Source organism: Hemitrygon akajei, chromosome 2, assembly GCF_048418815.1.
Source record: "Hemitrygon akajei chromosome 2, sHemAka1.3, whole genome shotgun sequence".
In the NCBI taxonomy this organism is placed as follows: domain Eukaryota; kingdom Metazoa; phylum Chordata; class Chondrichthyes; order Myliobatiformes; family Dasyatidae; genus Hemitrygon; species Hemitrygon akajei.
This window is the reverse complement of record NC_133125.1, coordinates 15,259,668-15,280,494: the sequence shown is the minus strand read 5'-3', so window position 1 is coordinate 15,280,494 and position 20,827 is coordinate 15,259,668. Positions and strand designations below refer to the sequence as shown.

At 41.1% G+C, this 20,827-nt stretch overlaps 1 protein-coding gene across 1 annotated transcript in view; it reads right to left on the bottom strand.

Moving 5' to 3' along the window:
• Positions 1–2,364: 2,364 nt before the first annotated feature.
• cast (calpastatin) overlaps positions 2,365–20,827 on the bottom strand; it is a 207,151-nt gene continuing 188,688 nt past the window's right edge. The window contains exons 45-49 of the mRNA XM_073067621.1: positions 12,968–13,018; positions 11,927–11,980; positions 10,938–11,036; positions 6,314–6,369; positions 2,365–3,463 (exon numbers count right to left, since the gene is read on the bottom strand). Coding sequence (XP_072923722.1) covers positions 6,328–6,369; positions 10,938–11,036; positions 11,927–11,980; positions 12,968–13,018 — 246 coding nt within the window. The 3' untranslated portion in view covers positions 2,365–3,463; positions 6,314–6,327. The remainder of the gene's footprint in view (positions 3,464–6,313; positions 6,370–10,937; positions 11,037–11,926; positions 11,981–12,967; positions 13,019–20,827) is intronic.

Here is a 20,827-nt window from a genome sequence, read left to right as displayed (position 1 = left end):
TTTCTCTCTCTTTAATTATTGTATCTATTCCCCTATTCAGCTTGTAAGGGAAATCAGTGTGGGGAATAAATCTTGAATTGTGAAACAGTTTTATCTTTCCATGGGATGCTTGAGTATTTATTGCACATCTTTAAAGGCCCTGAATAGCATCTTTTTGAGCAGTTGCTATTTATCTGAGTAAGGAGCTCCTAAAGGGTTGATTAGGAGATAACTCCATAATTTTTTCCCAGTGATTATGAAGGAGCAGTAATATATTTCTGTATCATTATGATATAGGGTCTCAAGGTAGCAAGGTAGATCACATCTCTACCAAAGCAGGTACAAGGCACTCCTTCCCTCTGGTGGCCTGCAGGTCACCCTTGGGCAATGTGTAGCACCTGATTAGCCCCCGATCAGGGTCACATGAAGCCATGAGAGCAGGTGGTGCATAGCCATATGAGCAGCTGGTGCTCAAGTCCTTGTTATGCGACCACTGCCACCAACCAATTTCTGAAGAGTATCGATAATGGCTGTTGTCATTCATCTTGTCAAGACACTGCCCAGAAGATGACAATGGCAAACCAATTCTGTAGAAAAATTTGCCAGGACAATTATGGTCATGGAAAGACCATGATCGCCTAAATCATATGAGCCGGTACATAACAAAGGAATGAACGATAAGGTCTCACCCGAAATGACGTTTGTTTATTCCCCTCCATAGATGCTGCCTAACTTGATGAATTTTGTGTACGTTGCTCATGGTGTAAGACTTTCAGGTAGGGACAATTCCCATGTGTCTGCTGCTTTTCTGGATAGGGTTTGGGGCAGGTTTGAGAGGTGCTGCCCAGAAGACCCTCCTTGGTTACTGCAGTGCATCTCCATTGCAACCCATGAGCGCTGGAGAAGGTTCGGACATACAGCGAGCCAGTTGAGCAGGCTGTTGAAAGTGGGGGATGTTGATTTAGCCAAGTGACCATGAAGTTGCACTCATCCAGGCAACAGGAATATTTCAACATTCTCCTGAAATAAGTCTGGTCGGGGATGGTAAGGCTTTTGGGAGTAAGGTGATACTTCAAGTAATTTACTAAGGAGGTTTGTAGTTTTGTTAGAACACTTTAAAAATTAGCTTTATTTGTCACGTGCACTGTACATCTGAACATAGAGTGAAATGTGTTATTTGTGTCAATCACCAATGCAGTTCGAGGATGTGCTTGGGGCAGCCATTAAGTGTTGTCATGTGCTAACACAGCATGCCCACAACTTACTGACCCATACATCTTTGAGGAAACCAGAGCCCCCGGAGGAAACCCACGTGGTGACGTGGAGAAAATGCAAACTCCTTACAGACAGCGACGGGAATTGAAATCCGATCCCTGGTGTTGCAAAGCATTACACTAACCACTACACTACTGTGTCGCCCGTATGTCATACAAATAGTGTATTGAAGGCCATTTCCTCTGATTCAGCTCTTGTCCATGTTTGGGCCAAGTTGCAATGAGTGTTGGAACCAAACTGTCTCGATGGAATACATGATTATTATCGAAAATCATAAATCATTGTACTTCTGTACAGTAAATTTCTATTATAGGCCAGAATGATTTCTCCAGAACTTATGATAACTAACTTAATTGATATATTACTCACTGCAAGATCAGGCAATAACTAAGCATTGGACTCAAATCTGTGAACATCAAATTAATGTGAAGGTCTTCATCTGTGTGGCAGATGGCTGTAGGTTTTTTTTTTGTTGTACTCGAGGCTTCCCCAGTACCAGCTCCATCTATGGCTAATATGAGGGGACATAATTTTAAGCTCTTGGGAGGTATGTATAGGGGGTAATGTCAGAGGAAGACTTTTTACACTGAGTGGTAAGTGCGTGGAGCGTGCCACTAGGAATGGTTGTAGAGGTAGATACATCAAGGACATTTTAAAGGCAGGAGAAAAAGGGAGGGCTATCAATGTTCCCTCTCGTTTTTTTTTACAGCTGTACAGACCAACCATTGCTCTGAGCAGGAAATTTTTTACATGGCCTGAAAACTGCGTGGTACTTTAAATGTTTATTTTTGTAACAAGAATACTATGAATATTTAGAATGAAAATTCATAGGGTATTTCACAATTGTTACCATAGATTTCAAAATTATATTACCATAATTTCAAAATTACATTAACATTATATAAAAGAAAACTCCAGCTGTGCGGCAACAAAGACTATGTGCATGGGAGCATTGTAGTTACTGTGTGGCCGTGCACCTTAGAGAGAACGGTGGGATGTGGGATGGAAGGGTTAGATTGATCTTGATGTAAATTAAAGGTTCAACACAACATTGTGGGCTGAAGTGTCTGTATGTTCTCTGCAACAATCAGTTTAAATGAAGCTCACACATTTTGTGTTCTTTACATTTTATTTTTAGTTTCTCTTTGTACCCATGTGACATAATACACCCAAGCCATAAAGTATAAGTGAATAGTTGAGACTCCAACACAATGTTGTGCTGCAGTAGGGCAAATGTAATCCATCCTGGAAACTTTATTCAAGCCTTTACAGTCCACAGAAATGTCAATGTTCACTTTTTATAGTATCCTTAACATTGCTGTATGTTCCAAGGCACTTCACAAGAGTTTATTAAACAAGGTTTGATACTGAGTCACATGGATGTGCTGCTAATGAATTTCAGTGGTCAGAAGTGATAGAAGGTAACTGTCATCTCCAACTTTAATCACTTCAAGCACTCAGAGTTGGAGAACACACACCCCATCGGGTTTCAGGGATGAGGAGGGCTGAGGCCTGAGGCCTAAAAATCAGGAGCATTTAACAACCCATAATTCCAGACCTAGTGTCAATATAAATTGTTCAGTCTACATTTAATCATGGGAATTGACGAGTTACAATGATGGGCAATGCGTTTACAGTGAGCTAAAATCTTAGTAAATTGGAAGACAGAAACTAACCAGGGGAGAAGAATTGGTTCCAGGGACAACAAAGCTGAGGCAGGGCGGAGTCAGACAGTTACAATATTAGGCCATGCTGCAGCTACGTTGGCAGAAGCTTCTCCTCGGATCAAAGGTAACACCAAGGTTGTGAACAGACTGCTTCAGGCATAGACAGTTCCCAGGGAAAGGAATTCAATACTGTGTGTAGTTCAGAAAGAAATTGAACTGAACTTCAACAACTGTCACACTTTTTACAGTATATATTAGTGGTAAACATTTCCTACAAATATACCATCCTTCCCACTTAGAAAAAAGAATTTTAAATATATAAATCCAGTTTAAGAATCTTCAGAGAGCATGTAACATTTCATACAATGGCATAAAGCTAAGTGTCAAAGTTAAAGTTATTCTCAAAGGTGTTGTTCATTATCTCCCCACAAAGTGATACAGCAGCTCTTTGGAAACTTGATTAGAAACCACAGACATTCATACAGAAGCATATTCCCAATGAAAAGTAAAACTTGCACAGTGGTCAGTTTGTAAACCAGGACCTGCAAAGGAAGAAGGCGTGCCATTAAATTGAAATGACAAAAGTAAGTAAACACTAAGAGATTCCTGCTGTCCTGATGGTATATACAGGGATGCACCGAGGATTTATCATACCCTAACAATTCTACAGTTCCTTCTGAGCATTTTCTGGTCTTAGTATGAAAAGTATTAGAGTGAGAGAGACAGAGAGAGATGGGGAAGAAATGTCAAAAATAAGTTGATACGGTTTTGATCAGAGTAATGCAAATGTCAGTTTCATCCTTTCAAAATGTAGCTGTTGAATAGCCCTCAGAAGCACTACGCAAATATGTGAGAGAGCGGCAAACAGTTATGCTAAGTAAGCCATTAAACAGCATGGGACAGAGGATTAAGTAACAAATGCCTGGATAGAATTATCAGTGTTAGTTGCTGAATAAGCAAGGGTTAAAATGTATTACTTTAAATGTAAATTAACTTTTCATATTAAGTTGACAGATAAGAAATCATTATACAAGCAACAGAAAAGATAATTACAAGTTAGATCAACATCAGCATTTTTGGCTGAGATTAGAGAGATTAAAAAGGCCACAACCCAACAAACCCCCTTACAGCCGATATCGCAGGGTTCAAAATAGAGATGACTGCAGAGACGAAGATGTATTAATCATAATCTTCCATAATTCCCTAGATCCTGGAATATTCCCAGCAGATTGGTAGGAGTAAAAGTGACATTGCTAAAAAAGAATGAAGGGAGAGATGTATTAGCCTCACCTTAGTTATAGGGAAATTGCTGGATTCTATTGTTTAAGATCTTTGATAACAGGACACTTACGTATAATTAAAGCAGAATCAATATGATTTGACATTAGAAAATAGTATTTGGCAAGTGTAATGATATTTGTTTTAAGAATGCAGCCAGCAAAGTGGATAAATTGGAACAAATAGTTTTAATTACAGAAGGGGCTGTAAATCTCCATACCTCTGCTGGGTTATGATGTTCAGCTTGGGGGAGATTTCAGTAGATTTTTAGACATTGTCAATCATGGAATGGAGTCATTGGTTTGGAAACAGATGAACAACTTGACCTTGTTAAATGCCTGAGGCTAGCTTAATCTTGTCTCTATTCCGAATCCTCGATGTACTTACAAATCATATCCTTTCCCTCAAGGAAACCCACTTGCGCCCATTCCATCTACGTCTGTATTTCTTGTCTAGCTGCTCACAAAGTTCAAATTAGCCCAGCTAAGATGTGAATTGCTTTTGATTATTTGTACATTATTTTTCATTTTCGAACATGCAACCTTTAACATGTTCAATCCCATCCACCCACACTGGACATGCCTCCTTTTCCCCTCTCCCATTGGGTAGAAGCTACAAATACCACAAGGCTGAAGGATACCTTCTATCCTGCTGTTATAAGAACATTGAGTGCTTTACTAGTAGGGTAAGATGGACTCTCAACCTCACAATCCACCTTGTTCAGGTTGTGCATGTTCTCTATACTCCTCATTCTGTTGTTGTACTTTACTCTGCCTCAATGCACTGTGTAATGATCTGATTTGGATGAACAGTTCATTTGTGAGAGATCACGGTCTTTCCATGACCATGATTGTTCCTGGCACGTTTTTCTACAGAAGTGGTTTGCCATTGCCTTCTAGTGGGCAGCGCCATTGCAAGACGGGTGACCCCGGCCATTATCAATACTCTTCAGAGATTGTCTGCCTGGAGTCAGTGGTCGTGTAACCAGGACTTGTGATATGCACCAGCTGCTCATACGACCATCCACCACCTGCTCCCGTGGCTTCACCTGACCCTGATCAGGGGGATAATCAAGTGCTACACCTCGCCCAAGGGTGACCTGCAAGCTAATGGAGGGCAGGAGCGCCTTACACCTCCTTTGGTAGAGACTTACCCTCACCCCGCACTCAGTGTGTCAGTACATGTGACAATAATAAACCAATTCCTATTTCTTTTGCATTTAATTTTGTTTTATTATGTGGATTGATGCTGTTGTTCACATCTGGCTTCATTCTCACCCAATTCCTTCTTTTTCCAGTCCTATCAAGAACTCGTGCTTTATCCCTTGCTTATATGGGGGTCTCCCTTCCATACATATGCTGTCTTGTGTCTAAATCCCCTCACTGCATCTGTGCTTTTAGTCTGTTTATTCGGTGTTGTCCTCCAGTAGGCAGGATTTAAAGATAAGCTTCATTTGTCACGTGTACATTGAAACATACAGTGAAATGCCTCAGATCAAACAGTGACTATTGTGCTGGGCGGTCCACAAGTACTGGCATGCTTCCGGGGCCACGACTCGCTAACCCCAACCCCTAGGTCTTCGGCACGTGGGAGAAACCAGAGCATCCTGAGATCAGGGAAGGTGTGGGCTTCCCTGCAGAGCCTGGAGGGACGCTCCCTTTGCACTTAGGCCTATGGAGATATTTTGTTGAATGTTTTACTGAGATGTCACTGAACCTGAATGCCATCATACCATCCGGTGTACTTAATGAAATGCCTGATTAGACGGAAGGTTTAAGTCGGTCATTAAACAAACGAAAGAACCAAGCTAAAGCAGCAAGCAAGGCAAGGCAAGAATTCTGTCAGTAAATTTTATATCTCCCTCGTGACTGTAGGCTTGTCAAAAATATAACAACGGATAATAGCAATTAGCATGTTGTGTTCTCATTTACAGTTGCAGTTTAAAAGCATTGGGTTTGTAGGAAGTTGAAAACTCGAGATGCTGGGAAGTTTAATTTGTTTCTTGAACTCTCTGTTCTGGCCTTTTGCTGCTATTATGGAAAATATCAACATTCCTCTCTCTGCATGGATGTTGAGCTAACAGAAATGCACACACATTTAAAATTCATAGTTACCTGTTTTGATAGCTTTAGCGTTTATGAGCTTTCTTCGTGTCAGATTTAGCAGCAGTCTGTTTTAAAGAAGTAAAATAAATTTTACAGGAAGTTTGTTAAATGCAGCTGAGCAAAATACACAACTTAGTCACAGAACTCTACAGCACAGAAACTGGCCCTTCAGCCCATCTAGTCCATAATTTACATCTACTCCGATCATTCTGCTCCAAACACTGAAGCAGGAAGACACAGTTTGGATTGTACATCTATCCCAACTTCATTGTTTTATATGGACAGAAAGTTCAAGTTTACTGCAATTCAACCATACATATGTATACTTCCAAACGAAACATTCTTCTGCACAAAGCTGCACACCACACCACATCTAACTCACACACACAAAGTAATATTACCACTAGTAAATTCACAAATAATAAGGTGCATTTGTGACACGAACTGAAAAGTAAACAGCAAAACCCTACTGGTGTTTCATGTGTGATGCAACCTGAACAGTGGCAGGGAATTCAGTAGTCTGACGTCCTGCAAGAGAAAGCTGTTTCTTATCCTACCAGTTCTTGTCCAAATACTATGGTATCTCCTGTCTGATGGTAGAGTGTAAAAGGAGATTGTTGGACAGATGGGAGGGATCATTGACAATGCTAAGGGCCCTGCAGCACTCCTAATAAATACCTCTATTGGGTGAAAGAGGGACTCCAATGATCCTCTCAGTAGTCTTCACAATCCTTCGTAGAGATTTGTCTTCAGATGCTTACAATTCCCGTATCAGACGGTGATGCAGCTGGTCCGGACACTCTCGATGGTGCTCCCATAAAAATTGGTTAGGATGGGATGGGATGGGGTGGGGAAGCCTCACTCACCTCAGGAAGTGGAAAGCTGCCATGCTTTCTTCACCAAAAATTTGCTGTTGAGGGTGCAGGTAAGATCAACCAAAAGAGAATGGTTGTAAGACCACAGTCCCGGCCGTTTGCCATGTTTATGCAAACACCATCATCTGTCTAAAATCAATCAATATTTACTTCCTGTCTTCAGCTACTCTTCTCTGAGAGATGCATCAATGACCATTTAGTAACCTGGAAGCAGCTGATTTTATTGATCCTGGACAATGTTGAATTCTGAGGCAAGATGAACTCCAAGGAAAGTATTATCAATGATCCTCTATGGAACAATTAGCTCGAGTAAGTATGGTTAAGTCATTTTGACAAAATAACTGTAATGGAAATCCGAAGTTCAAAGTAAACGTTTTATCAAGGTACATAATGCCACCATATACAAACCTGCGATGCCTTTTGTTGCAGGCATTCATAGTAAATCCAGGACGCACAATAGAATCAATAAAAGACCGTACCCAACAGGATGGACAAACAACCAATGTGCAAAAGACAAAAACTGTGCAAGTATAAAATGAAAACAAAATAAATAATAATAAATAAGTAAGCAATAAATATGGAGAACATGAGATGAAGAGTCCTTGAAAGAGAGTCCATAGGTTGTAGGAACAGTTTGGTGAAAAGGCGAGTGAAGTTGAGTGAAGTTATCCTCACAGGCTCAAGAGCCTGATGGTTGAGGGGTAGTAACTGTTCCTGAAAGTAGTGGCACAGGTCCTGAGGGTCCTGTACCTTCTTCCTGATACAGCAGGAAGAAAAGAGCATGGCCTGGATGGTGGGGGGAGGGGGTTCCTTGATGATGGATGCTGCTTTCCTGCGATAGCACTCTACATAGTTGTGCTCAGACTTGGTTGGGCTTTACCCATGATGGACTGGGCTGTATTCACTACTTTTTTCGTTCAAAGACATTGGTGTTTCCATACCAGGCTGTGATGCAACCACTCAATATGCTCTCCATCACACACCTATAGAAATCTGTCAAAGTTTTAGGTGACATACCAAATATTTTCAAACTTCTAAGAATGTAGAGGTGCTGCCGTGCTCTCTTTGTAATAGCACTTACAGATTGGGCCCAGATCAGATCCTCTGAAATGACAACACTGAGGAGTTTACTGTTTCTGACCCTCTCCACCTCTCATGCCCAGATAAGGACTGGCTCATGAACATCTGCTTTTCTCCTTCTGAACTCAATAATCAACTCCCTGGTCTTGTTGATATTGAATGACAGGTTGTTGTTGTGGCACCATTCAGCCAGATTTTCAATCTCCTTCCTACATGCTGATTATTTTCACCACCTTTGATTCAGCCAATGACAGTAGTGTTTTCAGCAAACTTAAACATGGCACTGAGCTGTGCTTACAGTCTTAAACGTAAAGCAAGCAGAACAGAGGACTAAGCACACAGCTCCATGGGGAGCACCTGTGCTGATGGAGATTGTGGAGGAAATGTTGTTGCCCATCCAAACTGACCGGCATCTACAAGTGAGGAATCTAGGATCCAGTTGCACAAGGACGTACTGAGGTCCAGGTCTTGAAGCTTATTGATTAGTTTTGAAGGGATGATAGTATTGAATGCTGAGCTGTAGTCAGTGAAGCAGCACACATTGTAACAGCTTGAGCATGCGATGTATAACGTACTGAACCATCTCTGGATCAGGTTGCAAGGCTAACCAGATTTAGTACAAAAACAGATCTGTGATTAACCCAGTAATAAGTACACACTTAAAGAAATATCAACTGTTACAGCATTAATTGCTCTGTAGTTTGACGTTTACTTTGAACGGGTCTGTTTCTTTGTTTCACAGCTGTCTGCACAAAGAAGCTGGTCAGGGTTGTATACTGCATACGTACTTTGATAATAAATGTACTTTGAACTTTGATAAAGTCCTTACTTTTGATAAATACGTAGCACTTCAGCTACTTTTGCTGCTTTGAGCACAAATGACAGCTTCTCTGCAGGTCACGGCAGGGCTAATTATTCAGGGTATTTAGTCCAAGAGCTACAGTTCTAAAAAACCCTGTTTAGACCACACTTGGAGTATTGTGCTCAGTTCTAGTCACCTCATTATAGGAAAGGTGAGGTGGAGATTTACCAGGATGCTGCCTGCTTGAGAGAGCACACCAGAGGGATGTGTGCTTAGCCCACTGCTCTGCTCTCTCTACACTTACGACTGTGTGGCCAGGCAAAGGTCAAATCCCATCTATAAACTTGCTGATGATACAAACATGTTGGTAGAATCTCAGATGAAGATGAGAGGGTGTACAGGAGCGAGATATACCAGCTCGATGAGTGGTAATGCAGCACTCATTCTTACTTACTTACTGTTTTACTCACTTCACTGTCAGTAAAACCAATAAACTGATTGTGGACTTCAGCAAGGGTAAGACACGTGAACACGAACCAATCCTCACAGAGGGAGCAGAAGTGTGGAGAATGAGAAACTGCAAGTTCCTTGGCGTCAATATCTCTGAGGATCTAACCTGGTCCCTACGTATCTATGCAACTATAAAGAAGACAAGACAGTGACTGTATTTCACTCGGAGTTTGAGGAGATTTGATTTGTCACCTATAACACTCAAACTTCTAACAGATGTACCTTGGAGAGCATTCTGACGGGCTACATCACCGTCCGGTATGGGGGGAGGGGCTAATGCACAGATTTGAAAGAAGCTGCAAAAAGTTGTAAAATTAGTCAGCTCTATCATGGGTCGAGCTTCCATAGTACCCAAGACTTCTTCAAGGAGCGGTGCCTCAGAAAAGCAGCCTCCATTATTAAGGACATGCCCTCTTCTCACTGTTACCACCAGGAAGAAGGTACAGAAACCTGAAGGCACACACTCAGCGATTCGTGAACAGCTTCTTCCCCTCTGCCATCCGGTTTCTAAATGGACATTGAACCCATGAACACTACGTCACTTCTTAAAAAAAAAAATTCTGTTATTGCACAATTTTTAATTACACTACTTAATATACAAATACATTTAATGTAATTGATTTACTTTTTCTATATCATGCAATACATTGTTCTGCTGCCACAATTTTATGACATATGCCAGTAATATTAAACCTGATTCTGATCCTTTTGAGAAAAGGTTGAGCGAGCTAGGGCTTTTCTCTTTGGAGCGATGGAGGATGAGAGGTGTCTTGATAGAGATGTACAAGACGATGCGAGACACAGATAGAGTAGATAGCCAGCACCTTTTTCCCAGGGTGGAAATGGCGAATACAAAAGAGCATAATTTTAAAGTGATGGGAAGAATGTGCCGTGGGAATGTCAGAGGTAGTTTTTTTTTAAACAGAGATTGTTAGGTCCATGGAAAAACCTGCAGGGAGTGGTGGAAGAGACAAATACTTTAGGGTCAGTTGAGAAACTCTTAAATAGGCACATGGATGTAAAAGGATGGCTAAGTAGGATGGAAGGGGTAGATTGATATCGGAGTAGATTTAAAGGTCAACATGACATTGTGGGCTGAAGGGTCTGTATTATGCTGTTCTATGTTTTGTTCTGTTTGTAAAATGGACAGCTCACAAGTCTGAGATGCAGCTGTAAGCAGAGTTTCTGGATGGCAGATGCCCCACAGCTTCCAGCAAATCCATCCCGCCAGCCTCCAAAATGATCATCCCTCTGGGTCTTTCACAGGTTGGGTGTTCGTAACCTGGAGAGGCGCTGTATATTGCCCAAAAAGCTGACGATTTAAACCATGGAACACGCTAGAGGGAGGAGTGGAAACGAGCCCTACCTCTTTCTGTTGGGAGATCGGTGCCACAGAATGTGAGGCTGAAGAGGAAGTGTTGAAATCTGATGAAAGGCTATCTACCACTTCGGCCATTGTCTGTAACTGTCAATAGATGTGAACAGGTTAATGGCACCTCAGGCATTCCAGATCCAAGGTAAAATGTCAAAACGAATATAAAATCGTTCAGTTCCACCCTTCCTTGGCAACGTGCAAAGTGGCATGTCTGTGTGTGTGAGTGGGTGGGATAGGAAGGGGGTTTGCTTTCGTGTTGTTGTTGCTGCTGCTTGTGTTGTGGGCATGCTGTGGTGGCACCAGAATGTGTGGCAACACTCGCCCCCAGCACATAAAGACAGTAAGGCCATAAAATATAGGAGCAGAATTAGGCCATTTAGCCCACTGAGTCTGCTTTGCCATTTGATCATGGCTGATCCATTTCCCTCTCAACCTCACGTTCCTGCCTTCTCCCTGAAACTTTTCACACCCTGACTTATCAATAATCTATCAACCCCTGTTTTAAGTATACCAATTACTTGGCCTCCACAGCCACCTGTGGCAACGAATTCCACAGATTCACCACCTCTGGCTAAAGAAATGCCTTCTCATCTCCATTCTAAAATGACATCTCTCTATTCCGAGATTGTGCCCTATGATTCTAGACCCCCCCCACTATGGGAAATATCCTCTTTACATCCAATCAACCTAGGCCTTTCAACATTCAAACGGTTTCAATGAGAGCCCCCTTATTCGTCTAAATTCCAGTTAGCACAGGCCCCGAGCCATCAAACAGTTGTCATAAGACAAGCCTTTCATTCCCAGAATTATCATTGGGTTGTGTTGGTTGTTAATGCAAATGTTACACTTCACTGTATGTTTCGATGTACATGTGATAAATAAATCTGAATCTGAGGGAATGATGCCAACTTGTTAAAGCTAAGGCATTTTCCTCCACAATTTCAAGATTGAATGAAGTTGACATTGAATGGACAATTTACCTTTTCACTCTCTGATATTCTTTGGTTTGTTTCTTGTTTCATACCTCTCGATGTCTGGGCAAAACAACATAGTGTTCTCTTACCATTCTGTCTTCACTACAACTTAAAAGCCGCAAAAGTGGCGTTTTCCAGTCTTAAGTAACTGGAACATCATAACACGAGATTCTGCAGATGCTGGAAATCCAGAGCAATGCACACACACACACACACACACACACACACACACACACACACACACACACACACACACACACACACACACACACACACACACACACACACACACACACACACACACACACACACACACACACACATAAAATGCTAGAGGAACTCAGCAGGTCAGGCAGCATCAATGGAGATGAATAAAGAGTCGACATATCAGGCCGTGACCCTTCATCAGGACTGGAACATAATTTTTGACCCTGACCCTGGTACTAAGTGAGGTGAAACCTGGTATGGACTTCCAGTATTATCCCAAGCACAATGAGGTCATGAATGTAATCTAAACGGCAGAGTGGCAGAGAGGTGCAGCTTGTAACCCGGGTTCAATCCTGACCTCAAATGCTGTACGTGCAGAGCTTGCACCTTTTCCCTATAACAATGTGGATCTATCATTTCTCTGTATGGTGGTTGGTTGGATAAATGCTGCAATAAAATATACAGGTCAGTGGTAAAAATCTGAGGGGGAGAGGTAATGATAATTTGGGATTGGTGGAAGAGAATTCAATTCAAAGTACGTTTATTATCAAAGTATGTATGCAGCTTACAACCCTGAAATACCACTTCCCCGCAGGCAGCCACAAAACAACGAAGAACCATGGAACCAACCCGTTCCAAGTAAAACACCAAACATCAAACCCCCATTCATCCCCCACATGCAAAAAAAACACGAGAGGCAACAAAAAAAATGAGCGAAAATACAAAATATAAAATGCAAAATCAAAAGGCATATTTCAGTACAGTTCTGAAGAGATTTATTACAATGATTTAAACTCTCACTCAAGTGGAGAATAATTGAAACTTTTATGTTGTCCTTACCTTTGGCTTGGCGCCTGGACCTGTGGCTGAAGAGGCTGGTTTACCTTTATCCTGTTACAAGGAACAAAATAATCAGACACTTCTGGGGGTCTTCAGAGTAAGTTAGAATAGAAATCAGTTGGTAAAAAGGCGTTGGAAACTATTCTTTTAAAGAATACTTTTATAAGATTTGTACTTTTTAACAAACTCACATATAGGTCACACTCTCTGGCAGAAAGCGGTATAGCAGCTAAACTAACGGTTTATCACCTTTCTCATTTTTCATGGGCTAAGTATAAGCACATTACCCACATGATGTAATTGTTTTAATTATGTATCCTATTAACTAATCAATCCCTATCAAAGGAATTTCTTTTATCTTATCTATAAAAGTGATAGATTTTTCAGAAGTGCCATCTTTTACTACTTTTATTCCTTTGTCTATACACCTCTTAGCATCATTTCTCAGCTGATTATTTAGTTTGCTTAGTATTTGTATGTTAGCTTGTATTCTAAAATAATTCTTGGAATTAAGACTGCTTGCCTTATAGTAGGTGATTTTAACTTTTCACATATTGTCTGGGAATCCCATTCTGTAAAAGGACTAGATGGGATAGAGTTTGTCAAATGTGTTCAGGACAGCTTCCTTCATCTGTACATAGAAGTTCTTGTGAGAGTGTACGATACTGGAATGAGACAGGGCAGGTGACAGAAGTATATGTAGGGGAATGCTTTGCATCCAGGTGACCACAATGCCATTAGCTTCAAAGTAAATATGCAAAGGGATAGATCTGGTCTGTGGTTGAGATCCTAAATTGGTAAAAGGCCAATTTTGATGGTATCAGAGATTATCTGACAAGTGTGGATTGGGACAGGATGTTTTCTGGCAAAGGTGTACTTGGAAAGTGGGAGGCATTTGAAAAGGAAATTTTGGAAATACTCAGCTTGTATGTGCCTGTCACAATAAAAGGTAAAGATAATAAGTGTATGGAACCTTAGTTAAGAGAAAAAAGGTGTATAGCAGGTATAGGCAAGTAGGAACAATTGAGGTGCTTATGCCGTACAAGAAATACAAAAGAGAACACTTAAGAAAGAAATCAGAAAGGCAAATAGAAGGCATAAAGTTGGCCTAGCGGACAAGGTGAAGGATTCTACAGATATGCTAAGAGCAAAATGACTGCATGGGACAAAACTGGTCCTCTGGAAGACCAGAATTGTAATCCATGTGTGAAACGAAAACAAACGAGGGAGATCTTCAATGCATTCTTTGCACCTGGATTCACTCACGAGAGGGATGCATAATCTATGGAAGTGAGGCAAAGTGGCATCAACTTCATGGACAGGTTACAGAGAAGGAGGTGTTTGCTACTCTGAGGCAAAACAGGGTGCGTAAATCCCCAGGACTTGACAAGGTGTTCCCCGGACCCTACAGGAGCCAAGTGCAGAAATTGCAGGGGTCCGAGCAGGGATATTTCAGACATCCTTAGTGACAGTACAGAAGATTGGAGGATAGCCAATGTTGTTCCACTGTTTAAAAAAGCCTTTAAACAGAAACTGGGAAATTGTATGACGGTGAGTCTGACATCAGTCATGGGAATGTTTTTGGATGATATTCTAAGGGACTAGATATATAAGTACTTGGATGGACATGGACTGATTAAGGATAATCAGCATGGTCATGTATAACCAATCTTATAGAGTTTTTAAAGGAAGTTACCAGGAAAAGGGATGAAGGAAGGGCAGTGGATGTTGCCTACGTGGAAAAGGAACTGCATGTGAGGCTAGTCAAGAAGGTTCAGTCGGTTGGCATTCAGGATGAGGTAGAAAATTGCATTAAACATAGGCTTTGTTGGACAAGCCAGAGAATGGCAGTAGAGGGTTGCCTCTCCGACAGGAGTCCTGTGACTAGTGGTGTGCTACAGGGATCAGTGCTGGGTCCTTTGTTGCCTGGCATTGATATCAATAATCTGGATGATAATGTGGTTAATTGGATCAGCAAATTTGCAGATGGCACCAAGATTGGGGGTGCAGTGGACAGCGAGGAAGCCTATCATAGCTTGCAGAGAAATCTGTATCAGCTGGAAAAATTGGCTGAGAAATGGCTGATGGAATTTAATGCAGACAAGTGCGAGGTTTTGCACTTTGGTTGGACCAATCAGGGTAGGTCTTACACAGTGAACGGTAGGGCACTGAGGAGTGTGGTAGAACAATGGGATTTGAGAATACAGGTCCATAATTCATTGAAAGTAGGCTCACAGGTAGATAAAGTTGTAAAGAAAGCTTTTGGCCTATTGGCCTTCATAAATGAATGTATCGAGTACAGGAGATGGAATGTTATGTTGAAGTTGTATACGTTGTTGAGGCCTAATTTGGAGTACTGTGTGCAGCTTCGGTAACCTACCTCCAGGAAAGATGTGAACAAATTTGAAAGAATATGGAGAAAATTTACAAGGAGGACCTGAATTATAAGGAAAGATTGAATAGTTTAGAACTGTGATTCTTTAGAACATAGAAGATTGAGAGAAGATTTGATAGTGGTTTACAAGGTTATGGGGCTATAGATAGGGGAAATGAAAGGAGGCTTTTCCACTGAAATTGGATGGGACTACAACCAGAGGTTGTGGGTTAAGGGTGAAAGGTGAGAAGTTTAAAGGGAATATGAGGGAAACTTCTTCACTCAGAGGGTCATGAGAGTGTGGAATGAGCTGCCAGCACAAGTGGTCCATGCGAGCTCGATTTCAACGTTTAAAGAGAAGTTTGGATAGGTACATGGATAGTAGGGATATGGAAGGCTATGGTCCTGGTGCAGGTCGATGGGTGTAGGCTGTTTTAATGGTTTGGGCATAGACCAGATGGGTAGAATAGCCTGGTTCTGTGCCGTACCTCTCTATGACATTTCTAACTCCCAGACGAATCCTAGGGACCAGAAATTAAATAGAGATCTAAAAATAGCAGCACAATAAACCACTTTGGGTTTTGAAAAGAAAATCATTCCATTGAAAATATCAGTGTAAAATTCATTTGATAAGGATGTTGAATGTTTGGTTACTACAGTCCTGTGCAAAAGTCTTAGGCACAGACATATTGCTAGGATGCCTCAGACTTTTTGCACAGTACTGGGTTAAGTTTATGTATTACACTGTACTGCTGCTGCAAAAACAATTCCTGACAAATGTGAGTGATGATAAACCTGATTCTAATATGGGTCTCTATCGTGACTGAGAGTGGGAAAGGGACAGGGAAAGCAGAATCATGGCTGGGAAAAGGGAAAGGGAAAGAGTGGGATGCACCAGAGAGACATTCTGTAATGATCAATAAACCAACTGTTTGGAATCAAATGATTTGGGTGTGTCTGCAGCCACACCATCTCCTACCTCAGCACTCCTCTGCTCCCGCGGTGCTGCACTCCTGCCAGTCCCAACATCTTTTGTCATCTATTGTATCTAGTGATCCTCGACATTGGCGAGACCCAACACAGATCGTGGGACTGCTTTTTGGAGCACCTTCACTCTGTCTGCCACAAGATGCGGGATCTCCTGGTAACTACCCATTTCAATTTGACTTCAAATTCCCATTCTGATATGTCTGTCTATGACCTCTTCTACTGGCATGATGAGGCAAAATTCAGGTTCGAGGGACAACATCTCACATTCTGTCTGGTTAGCCTCCAACCTGATGGCATGAACATCAATTTCTCCCCTGACAAAACTGTTACGAGTTCGTCGAGGAAGTAACAAGCAGGGTGGACAAAGGGAGGCAGTGGATGTCATTTACTTGGATTTTTGGAAGCAGTTGATAAGGTGCCACACATGAGGCTGCTTAACAAGATAACATCTTATGGCGTTACAGGAAAGGTACTGGCATGGATAGAGGAATGGCTGACAGGCAGGAGGCAGAAAGTGGGAATAAAGGGGGCCTTTACTGGTTGGTCTTCAGTGACGAGTGGCATTCCTCAGGGGTCAGGATTGGGATCACTACTTTTCACTTGTTTGTCAATGATTTGGATAATGGTATTGATGGCTTTGTGGCAAAGTTTGCGGTTGATAGGAAGACAGGTGGAGGGATAGGTGGTGCTGAGGAAGCAATGCGATTGCAGCAGGACTTAGACAAATTAGAAGAATGGGCAAAAAAAAAGTGGCAGATAGAATAGAATGTTGGGAAATGTATGATAATGCATTTTGGTAAAAGGAACAATAGTGTGGACTATTATCTAAATGGAGAGAAGGTTCAAACTTCAGAGGTGCAGAGGGACCTGGGAGTCCTCGTGCAAGACTCCAGAAGGTTAATCCACAGGTTGGGTCTGTAGTAAAGAAGGCAAATGCAATGTTGGCATTTATTTCAAGTGGAATAGAATATAAAAGCAAGAAGATAATGCTGAGGCTTTAAAAGACACTCGTTAGGCTGCATTTGGAGTACTGTCAACAGTTTTGGGCCCCATATCTCAGAAGGATGTGTTGTCATTAGAGAGAGTCAAAAGGAGGTTAACAAGGATGATTCTGGGAATGTAGGGGTTAACATATGAGGAGCATTTTTGGTAGCTTTGGCCTGTACTCACTGGAATTTACAAGAACGTGAGTGAATCTCATTGACCTACCGAATGTTCAAAGCACTAGATAAGGTGGACATGGAGAGGATGTTTCCTATGGTTGGGGTATCCAGATCTATAGTGCACAGCCTCAAAATTGAGGAATGACCTTTTAGAACAGAAATAAGGAGGATTTTTTTTTAGCCAGAGAATAGTGTATCAGTGGAATGCTCTGCCACAGACTGCGGCGGAGGCCAAGTCCATGGGTATATTCAAGGCAGAAGTTGATAGTTTCCTGATCGGTCAGGGCATCAAAGGACAAGGTGAGAAGGCAGGTGTATGGGGTTGAGTGGAGTGGGATCCAGGATCAGCTACGATGGAATGGCGGAACAGCCTCGATGGGCTGAATGGCCTAATTCTGCTCCTATGTCTTATGGTCTTATGCTATTATTCACAGAGTTTCCCATCTCCACCACTGAAGCTTGTAACTCCTCCAGATTTGTCACAGTTCTCTTGCGGGCCTCCCTCACTAGTCTCCTTCTTGCACGGTCACTCCGTTTTTGAGAACGGCCTGCTCTAAGCAGATTTACAGCTGTGTCATATTCTTTCTATTTTTTGATGATTGACTTAATTGTACTCCAAGGGATATTCAGTGACTTAGAAATTTTGCAGAGTTGCTTGGAGTGTTCTTTTGTCTTCATGGTGTAGATTTTACAAGGATACTGATTCACCAGCAGTTGGACCTTCTAGATACAGGTGTATTTTTATTATGATCTACTGAAAAACCTAGACTGCACCCAGGTCTCCAAAAACAGATCTCTATTTAATTAATTATGTGACCTCTAAAACCAATTGGCCACAGTAGTGATGATTTGGTGTGTCAGGTGTGAATACTTATGCAATCAATTATTTTGTAATCTGTTTTTACTTTGACATGAATGTCCTCTGCGATTCAATGTTGTAAAACAATAAAACATGAAAAACGGGGGGTGGGGCAATACTTTGTATAGGCACTGTAGTTGGATGAACTAATGGAACACTTCTTGCAAGTAATTTTAAGATAATTTCTCCTGTTGTATTGTATGATTTTGTTAATAATCATTTTTCAAGCTGTGAACAGGAGGTCTTAAGAGTCACAGAGTACTACAGCACAGAAACAGTCCCTTTGGCCCATCTAGTCCATGCTGATCTATTATTGCGCCTAGTCCCATTGACCTGCACCTGGACCACAGCCCTACGTACCCCTCCCATCCACATACTTATCCAAACTTTCCTTAAATGTTGCAATTGCATGCCCTTCCACCACTTCCACAGGCAGCTAGTTTCACATTTACACCACCCTTTAAGTGAAGAATTTCTCCTCATGTTCCCCTTAAATATTTCACCTTTCACCTTTAACCTATCTTCTCTAGTTCCAGTCTTGTCCCATCTTAATGGAAAAAGCACCTAATGATACTCCTCAAAATTTTGTATACCTCATATCAAATCTCCCTTTTTCCTATGCTCCAGGGAATAAAGTCAACCATTCCCTATAACTCAGGTCCTCAAGTCCCAGCAACATCCTTGGAAAAAATCTCCCTGTACTCTTTTAATTTTATTGACATCTTTCCTATAGGTAGGTGACCAGAAATGCACCAACATCTTATACAACGTCAGCAAAGCATCCCAACTCCTGTACTCAGTACTCTGATTTATGAAGGCCAATGTGCCAAGAGCTTTCTTTATGACCCTCTCTATGTGTGACGCCACTTTCAAGGAATTATGGATCCCCATAGTTCCCAGATCCCTCTGTTTTACTGTACCCCTCAGAGCCCTTCCACTCACTGTGTAAGTCCTGGATTGTCCTTTCAAACACCTCACACTTAACTGCATTAAATTGCACCTGCCATTTCTCAGCCCATTCTTCTGGCTGTTCCAGATCCCACTGCAAGCTTCAATAGCCTTCCTCGCTCTCCACTATGCTGCCAATCTTGGTGTCATTTACAAATTCGCTGATCCATTAGCACCAAACCCAGACTGACAACAACAAAGGCTCCAGCACCGATCCCTGCAGCACACCACTAGTCACAGGCCTCCAGTGACCGAGGCAACCATCTACCACCACTCTCTGGCTTCTCCTGTGACGCCAATGTTGAATCCAGCTTACTTTTCAAATCTTTTTATTAGTTTTTTGAAAAAAAACAGAAGAAAAATATTGTTACAAGACATTTGAGAGTACATAATAGATTGATAAACATTCAAATATATATTGATCCATACATAGAATCTCTCAAACTCATATAATAATATAAATGATTAAGAAAAACCCCCCCCAAAACAAAAACAAAAAAAAAACAACAACTAAATAGAAAAAGAAAACTAACCAACATGGGCAATTGCATAATGTTATATATATACAGTAGTGCCTATGACTCCCAACCTCCATCCACACAATTCAGGATAGTGACAATAAGGTTCAGGATCAGACCGTATAATTCATATGAAAATGCTGAATAAATGGTCTCCAAGTTTCCTCAAATTTAACTGAAGGATCGAAAACCACACTTCTAATTTTTTCTAAACTTAAACAGGAAATAGTTTGGGAAAACCACTGAGATACTGTTGGAGGATTGGCTTCTTTCCAATTCAGTAAAATGGATCTTCTAGCCATTAGTGTAATAAATGCAATCATTCGTTGGAATGAAGCGGATAAACACTTATTATCCATCATTGGTAGGCCAAAAATTGCAGTAAAAGGGTGTGGTTGGAGATTAATATTTAAAACTCTTGAAATAATATTAAAAATATCTTTCCAATAGTTATGTAAGCAAGGACAGGACCAAAACATATGAGTCAACGAAGCTATATCAGAATGACATCTATCACAGGTTGGATTAACATACGAGTAAAATCGAGCAAGTTTATCTTTAGACATATGAGCTCTGTGTACGACCTTAAATTGTATTAGAGTATGTTTAGCACATATAGAGGATGAGTTTACCAATAATAAAATTTTTTCCCATTGCTCAGTAGAAATAGGGCAATGCAGTTCTTCCTGCCATTCCTTCTTAATTTTTTCAGATATATCTGGTTGTAGATTCATAATCATATTATAAATGATAGCAACAAGACCCTTTTGACAAGGATTAAGAGCTAAAATTCTTTCTGTAATGTCCAATGGACATTCTTTCGAAAAAGACTTTAGTTCATTATATAAAAAATTTCTAATTTGTAGATATCTAAAAAAATGGGTTTTAGATAAATTATATTTATTAGATAATTGTTCGAAGGACATAATGTTATCATCCAAAAACAGATCACGAAAACATGTTATACCTTTTGTTTTCCATAAATAAAAGGCTTGATCTATGGAAGAT